The sequence below is a fragment of the Nannospalax galili genome, unplaced genomic scaffold (genome assembly GCF_000622305.1).
Source record: "Nannospalax galili isolate Female #2095 unplaced genomic scaffold, S.galili_v1.0 scaffold911, whole genome shotgun sequence".
Taxonomy (NCBI): domain Eukaryota; kingdom Metazoa; phylum Chordata; class Mammalia; order Rodentia; family Spalacidae; genus Nannospalax; species Nannospalax galili.
In genome coordinates this window covers 1138198-1145768 of record NW_008329642.1, presented here as the reverse complement: position 1 = coordinate 1145768, position 7571 = coordinate 1138198, and the positions used below count along the sequence as shown (strand labels likewise).

The following is a 7571-nucleotide window of genomic DNA, read 5'->3' as shown; positions in this document are numbered from 1 at the left end:
GTCCTCAGTGACAAGAAAAGAAAAGAAAAGAAAAGAAGAAAAGAAAAGAAAAGAAAAGAAAAGAAAAGAAAAGAAAAGAAAAGAAAAAAGGAATTAGAGAAGTTGATCTTTTGGACCTTACAGGATTGCCTCCGTGCCACCCGGTTCACGGACCATGGCAGTTTGAGAACTACAATCCCCACAATGCTTCGCGCGCCTCCTCGCTAGAGGGTCACGTGAAAGCCGCTCTTTTCCCCCACCCACAATCCTTTGCGGTTTCTCAAGATGGTGGCGCCCAGTGGTGCCATGAGCGATTCAGAGAGCAGTAGCAGCAGCAGCAGCAACAGCGATGCAGAGGAATTGGCGCGGTGCCGCGAAGCCGCGATGCCGGCCTGGGGGCTGGAGCAGCGCCCGCGGGGAGCAGAGAAACAGAGAGCCGGTAGGGGGCTGTCCGAAGGGTGGAGGTTCTTTCCCGGGGCCTGGAAGGATAGATGCTGAGGAGGGAGTCACCTGGTCTTGATATCTTTGCCGAGAGAGCTTCTGAGAGAGGTAGCGCAGACACAAAGGGGCACGGGGTGGCTGCTGTATCACAGTGGGAGCAGCCGAGGCACCCAGTATCTCTTGACTGCGCTCTTTCCATCCATCTCTGCTACCGCCCGCTGAGAGGGTCATCATCTCAGAGATGACCTCGACGGATCCTTCCCTGAATCTCGAATCCTGCTTTTCCCAGCGTTCACACTGCCCCCACTGGTCGCCAGTGAGCTGTGCCGAGTTACCTACTTCCGACCGTGACTCCCCGGCGCACTGGGGATAAATCACAGACCAATCAGTCATGGTTAGAGAATCCAGCAGGTCTTGAATTTGAAATGGAGAAAATATTGCATCTTTACGTTCATTAACCTCTAACAGAATTTTAGCATCTCTTTCCATCATGCAAGTGAGCAGCAAGCCAGTCATTTTGACAGCACCAGTTACTTTTCCCGAAAGAAGTCACCACATTGTCATACCCCATTACAGTCTTTTACAGATACATCAGAGTATTTTATTCACAATAAAATGTTAGGAAGAGGTAATTTACTCTCTCCCCTGCCTTAAATTTCCCGTAATTTTTAGACCTGCTTCTAGATCACCTAGGTGACTCACAGGTATAAGCGCTTGCCAAGCAAGCCTGCCACCTGATTTCAGTCCCCAGAACCCATGATGGAAGGAAAGAACCAATTCCCAAAAGTTGTCCTCCAACCTATACACACACAATAATAATAATAATGTTTTTTCAAATCAAGGAAGAATATGGACATGCAAACAAAGAAATTGTAACACTATGAAAGGTGAACTTTATTTTTTATTACATTTTATTTATTTATCCTGTGTGTTCACATGCACACAGGTACCACGGTACATTTGTAGACGTCAGAAGACAACTTGCTGAAGTTGGTTCCCTCCTTCTGTAGGTCCTGACTGAGCCATCTTGCCAGCCTTGAAAGGTAATCTTATCCCCATTTTGTAAGGGAAAAGAAAAAAAGCTAAAGAAGTTAAATGGCACACAGCTTATGGATTCTGAGCTGAGGCTCAACTGAGCTGGCCCCCTCTGTAGTTGTTTCAGGGCAGGACCTCGCCATTCCTCGGTAGTTATGAGAGCTGCTTTTCCAGATGACCACATGTCCATCTCCCACATACCCGCATCCAGATACTTTGAGACCATATCAACAGAACAGAGTGTATCAGGACACGCAAACTCCAGATTCATGATGGCATAGGCATAGTAGTGCTCCTGGAGTTGATGCATCATGCCCTTTGTTGGGCTCAGATTTACCAAGTGTTCATCCTGTTTAGTTGGCGCAAGCCCATTTTGTCTCATTATCCAAGTCAGAACCTCAAGGCCATTTTTCACTGTCTCTCCCACCTAGCATCAAGCCCATCACATCCTGTGTCTCCATCTTTACACATTACTTCAGTAATGGCAGCTAATTCCCTATATCTGCCTTTGACCCTTTCAATCTCACTCCACGTAGTGGCCAGAGATACTCTATAAAAACCTAGGTCAGTTTATTTAAGTCCTCTGCCTAGACTCCTCCAATGACTCTTCAGAGCCCAGGTGCCCAGGTCCTCACATTGGCCCTCTTGAGAGGCCTGGATGATTTAGCTGCCATGAATTCCCCACTCTAATGCTTCCCCAGCCACACCAACCTCCAGCTGGTTCTCAGCACCATTGGTTCCTGCCTCTGGGCCTTTGCAGATGTCCTGCCCTCTGCCTGGAAGACTCTCCCGGGTATCCATTTGGCTCAGCCCTTTACCTTTCTCAGATATCCACTCAGCTGTTACCTTATAAAGCCCTTCTTGCCTATCTTTGAATGAAGATTTCCCCATCCAGCACTCCCCACCTGTCCTCTGTTTTGTTTTGGTTTTGGGTTTCTCCCCCCCCCCATTCACTTGGTATTAACCAATTTTATATTTCATTGACATGTTTATCATCTGTCTTTACCAACAAGAACATAAGCCCCCTGAAGACAAGAACATTTGTCTAAGTTGTTAAGCCAGGCGTGGTGGTGCAGGCCTATGAGCCCAGCCATTGGATGGTGGAGGTAGGAGAATCATGAGTTTAAGGTTAGCCTGGGCTCATAGCAAAACCCCATCTCAAAAAAAATTAGCTATTAGGGGCTGGAGAGATGGCTCAGTGGTTAAGAGCACTGGCTGCTCTTGCAGAGGACCCAGGTTCAGTTACCAGCACCCACATCCTTAACTCCTGTTCCAGGAGATCTGACATCCTCTTCTGGCCTCCTTAGGCATTGCATGACACAGGTACACTTACATATATGCAGGCAAAATACTCATACACATAAAACAAAAATAAATCAAAAATTTTAATCAACTATTAGATTCCGGCCAAATTATTTTATATCTCCTTGACTTTTCCTCTTTTGCAAAATGGGGACAACAGTCACCTCTCAAATGGGGATTTGGGGAAAATTTCTTGAATTCTGTACAAAAACCACTTAAAATGTACCTGGCCCACAGCCAATGTTTTGTTATTTGTTCCATAATTATCTCGTTTTTCTTCATTCTACAGATGCTGTAGGTAATCAGCTGCCAGCCTCCCAGCCAAGCCTCAGGTACTTTGAGCTTTGATTAGAAGCTTATTTTATTCATTGAACCAATTTCAGTCCCATGTGTGCCAGGTGGTAGGTTAGGCCACAGGATGTCCAAGGGAGCAAGGCACATGGGAGCAACTTCTAAGCCAACAGAAGTAAGATCCTTTTGTGTGTGTTCTAGGCACAAGGTGGACCAGCATGACCAAGATGGCAATGAGCTTCAGACCACGCCTGAGTTCCGAGCCCACGTGGCCAGGAAGCTGGGAGAGCTGCTGGACAGGTGAGCAAAAGCATGCTTTCTCTTCTGCCCCTATTGAAACAGACCGAATGGCTGGCAGGCTGCAAGCTCTCAGTGTCTAAGGCATCCATCACCTTGTTGCATTCATAAGCAACACATCACTTTGGTCCTACTGCTGCCCTGATTCTGTTTGCTTGAGAGTAAGAACTGGTCCTCAAACCTAACTGTGACACCAAGCACCCCTCACCCAGCCTCTTCCCAGTGACCCCAAAAGAGAGGAGCCTACAAAGCGAGAGCTCCTTCTCACCACCAGAGGGCGAGGAAGGTCAGGTGTCATTTTGGTTGCTTTCTGTGTGCACAGCACTGTATATGTTCTCTGCCTTACATGCCCAGAGATTGATAATACAGGCTGAACAGCTTCAGGCGAGCCTTCTAAAGCTGGCCAAGGCTGCTCCTCTCTGGGTTCTTCCAAGCTTCCATAACAAACTTCCATAAACTGAGTAACCCTTAAACAACAGACATGGCTTCCTTGTGTTAGAGTCCTGGAAGTCCTAGGTCAAGAAACCTACGACTCTGTGTAGTGAGGCCCGCTTCCTTCCTCCTTTCCTTCCTGTGCAGTCCAGGCTGGCCTCAGACTTGCTATGTAGCCAAGGCTGGCCTTAAACTCCTGATCTTCCTTCCTCTATCTCCCAAGTTGCTGAGATTACAGGTTTACCTGATTTTGCCCCACACCCATCTCTGAGGTCCCTTCTGTTTCACAGATGGCATCTTGTCACTGGCTTCTCCTTCGGTGGAAGGGACATTGCCTCTCTCTTGAACTTCTTTTACAAAGGCATGAATCCCGTTCATGCCTAATGACCTAATCACCTCCCAAAGGCCTCTACTTAAAATACCATCACCTCAAGGATTAGGATTTTGACAAAGTTTTAGGGGCACACAAACATTCATCATTATACCAGGCATGCTGAAGCAGGAAGATCTTGAGTTTGAGGACAGCCTGGACTATATAATGAGACCCTGTCTCTAATAATAATAACAATAACAACAGAAGGAAGAAAGCAGATCTGGCTTATTCTAGAGGCTGGCCCTGAACCACTTCTCCAGACGGCTGATATTTCCCTCCATGAATCTTGCTGGGAAGCTTGTATTTCTCATAAGTGGAAAGGAAGGGTTTACCAGCTATGCTTTTGTTTTTGTGTTGTGTTGGTTTGGTGAGGCTAGTGGTAGTATGTGTTTTTGTTTTTTGGGTTGATTTGGGGTTTTGTTTGTTTGTTTGCTTTGAGACAAGCCAAAACTGGCCTAGAACTCATGATCCTCTTGCCTCAGCCTCCCAAGTTCTGGGATTACAAGCCTGTCCCACTATACCTGGCAAAAAAAAAACCTTTTTTAATTTAAAAGCAACAATATTTTTGTTGTTACCTAAGTCAGCTATCTCCTCTTCCCTTAGCTCCATCTCCATCTCAGAACTAGTGAAGGAACCACAGAAAGACAAGGCACAGCAAGCAGCTGGGGAAGATGATGGTGAGTGCTTAGGCTGTTACATGCTGACATTTATGAGGCACCTGCTATATACCTGGAGCCAGCAGAACAGTGAGGTATATTATGTTCTTTCATGTGCTCACCCCTCACTGTGAGGCAGGAATTAGGATGATACCCCATTGGCAAACAGGGAACTGAAGTTCTAAGAACCTGCACCTGCTGTGGTACCCGTAGAAGCTCTTTCCATGGCCTCCCCTACTCTGTGTGATCCTGCCCCATACTTTGGCCTCTTTGGAGGCTGCCATGGGAGGAGACTGAATTACAGACCTCTGGCAAGCCTCTGAGGGCTTACTGTCCAAATATGACTGCTGGTACCCCTCTGGCTGCATGAGTTGTCAAGCAAGCCTTACATTAGGCAAGTCTCAGTTTATACTCACATGGCAGCAATCACTGGACCATTGCCACTAAACTGGGAGCTTGAGGACAGAGGTGGCAGCCTTAGCACCTGGGGGAAGAGGCTTGGCATCTGCCCTGTTGACCATTGGCTCTGCTCCCATGACTCAGGCTTCCGCCTTTTCTTCACATCCATCCCTGGAGGCCATGACAAGGAAGCTTCTCCCAGACCCCACCAAAAGCAAAAGCGACGGCCCCCCAGCTCCAGGTAAGAGCTCACACCCTCTCTTTTTTCACTCCTTTCCTGTCATGAGTGGTCCTCAGGAATAACAGGTCCAGACCAAAGGAAGAGACCAACCTGTCAGTTAACCAAGAGGATGATGCCCTGGGAGAAGGATGTGCAGAGTACTGGGGAGAACCTTAGAGCTTTGCACTTCATGAGCATCCATTTTGGACCAAATTACTCCCTTTATCATCTTTGCCTCCTCAGAATCCCTGTGCGGTCTGGGCACTATTCAGGTCCCCATGTTGTAGCTGAAGATGCTGAGGGTCAGAGTCAGCCTCATATCATAATAAGGTCATATGGCTAGTAAACAGAGGCTGGTACGGAATCCAGGTCTGCCTGTCCCAGCCTGAGCTATCTGACTGCCTCCCTGTGGTCTGGAGGACAGCAAGAGGCAGCCATGGGCCCTGTCCAAATACTGGCTAACCTGACTGCTCTCTCCTGCAACAGCGAGGACAGTGACCAGGAGTGGCAGCGGTGCCGGGAGGCAGCTGTGTCAGCTTCTGACATTCTCCAGGAGTCAGCCATCCACTGCCCTGACAAGGTGGAGAAGAGGGTGGAGGAGAAGAAAAGGAAGGTGAAAAAGAAAGCCAAGAAAGCGGCCGACATCACCTTGGCTGCAGCCGTAACCCCTGCCAGCAAAGCCACTGGCCTGAAACAGGAAAAGGAAGCGGGCAGGGTCAGTGGTGACCAGGTGTCACTTGGGACCAAAAAGAAGAAAAGTAAGAAAAAGGCCAAGAAGGCCAGTGAGGCTTCCCCATGCCTGACCACAAAGAGTGCAATGGCCGTGCCTGCAAACTGACTTAGGCTGTGAGCACCATGCCCCCAGCTCTTAGCGGGAAGCACCATGGGGTTACGGCATAGCTGAGCCATACGTCTTCCGAGTTCAAACTCACATTCTGTCTACAAGATCCTGATCTTGGTTGGGCTTGCCCAAGAATCTGGGCAAAGAAGTAGCTATGTGAGGAGAAGCCTAACCTAGTCTAGACAGACTTACAGTTCCAGAACATTCTGTTACCTCAGGAATATTACTACAAGCCAAGTAATAGAGCATCCATCTCTCCAGTACTGTCTAAAGTGGGTAGCTGAAGGAAGACCTCCACCGCCCCCCTCCCCTTCCGAGCCTGATGTGACAGATGGGCCTTAGGAAATGGGGATGCAGGTCTCCAAGCTGCTGAGACCCAGAGAAACTTCCATGCTTCTCTCCCAGCCCACATAGACTTAACGGAACATTGTCCAGAAAAGAAGGAAAGATTCCTGCCACACATACATACCCCAGTTTTCCAGAATTTTCTTTCCAAATTTGTGAACGTGTCATCCATGATGATGTGTCTGAGTCAGCTCACTTTACTGAAAATAAATTGTTAGAGGGCTAGGGATATAGCTCAGTGTAGAGTGGAGGCCTAGCAACCACAGGGCTCTGAGTTCTATTCCCAGTACCAAAAAGAAAAAATAAATTATCAAGTAAACCAAAACTTAGACTTGAGTACTACCACTGAGTCAGTGCTGTATCACTTCTGTTTGTTTTAAAGATTGTGTGTGTGTGACTGTACATGTAAGTGATCACACACATCAGATCCCCTGGCACTGGAATTAAACAGGTGGTTGTGAGCCACCCAGTGTGGTTCTAGGAACTGAACCCAGGTCCTCTGTAAGAGCAGCGCATGCTCTTAACCACTGACCCACCTCTCCAGCCCAGCTTGTTTGGATCTTTTTTGAAAGTGTCTCACTAACTGGCCTTGAACTTGCCAGTCTCCTGCCACCTCCTGAATGCTAGTATTTCAAGCATTTGCCATCAGTGTGCTGCTGCTGCTGCTGGGTGTCTTGATGCTGAGGATCAAACCTAAGGCTTCTTGCATGCTAGGCAAGTGTTCTATCAATGAGCTACACCCCTGTCCCTCAGTGCTGATTGTTAAGGGGGCGTTTTAAACATCAGAAGCGGGATCCAGCGATACCCCCAGATATTCTTCACCCCCACTTCAAGACCAGGAAATGTCACTGCCCTTGGACTAGGTTTCATGCAACCAGAGTCTTCTGCAAGTAGGACTCAAGGGTAAGGTGAAATTCAGGTGGAGTCACCTTGCCTCCATTCCAGCAGAGCAAGAGAAAT

General features: G+C 47.9%; 1 protein-coding gene across 1 annotated transcript; it reads left to right on the top strand.

Moving 5' to 3' along the window:
• The first annotated feature begins 257 nt into the window (after positions 1 to 257).
• CUNH12orf43 (chromosome unknown C12orf43 homolog) lies at positions 258 to 7067 on the top strand. The gene is made up of 6 exons (XM_008840706.2): positions 258 to 418; positions 3047 to 3089; positions 3250 to 3348; positions 4754 to 4827; positions 5350 to 5446; positions 5912 to 7067. Exons 1-6 carry the CDS (start codon positions 265 to 267, stop codon positions 6261 to 6263), a joined length of 819 nt encoding a protein of 272 aa, XP_008838928.1. The 5' UTR covers positions 258 to 264; the 3' UTR covers positions 6264 to 7067.
• The last annotated feature ends 504 nt before the right edge of the window (positions 7068 to 7571 follow it).

Coding starts and splice junctions, on each gene's coding strand:
- CUNH12orf43 (XM_008840706.2), top strand. CDS start 265: ATGGTGGCGCCCAGTGGTGCCATGAGCGATTCAGAGAGCAGTAGCAGC. Junction 3,090..3,249: donor GCCTCCCAGCCAAGCCTCAG/GTACTTTGAGCT, acceptor TGTGTGTTCTAG/GCACAAGGTGGACCAGCATG. Junction 3,349..4,753: donor CTGGGAGAGCTGCTGGACAG/GTGAGCAAAAGC, acceptor CTCTTCCCTTAG/CTCCATCTCCATCTCAGAAC.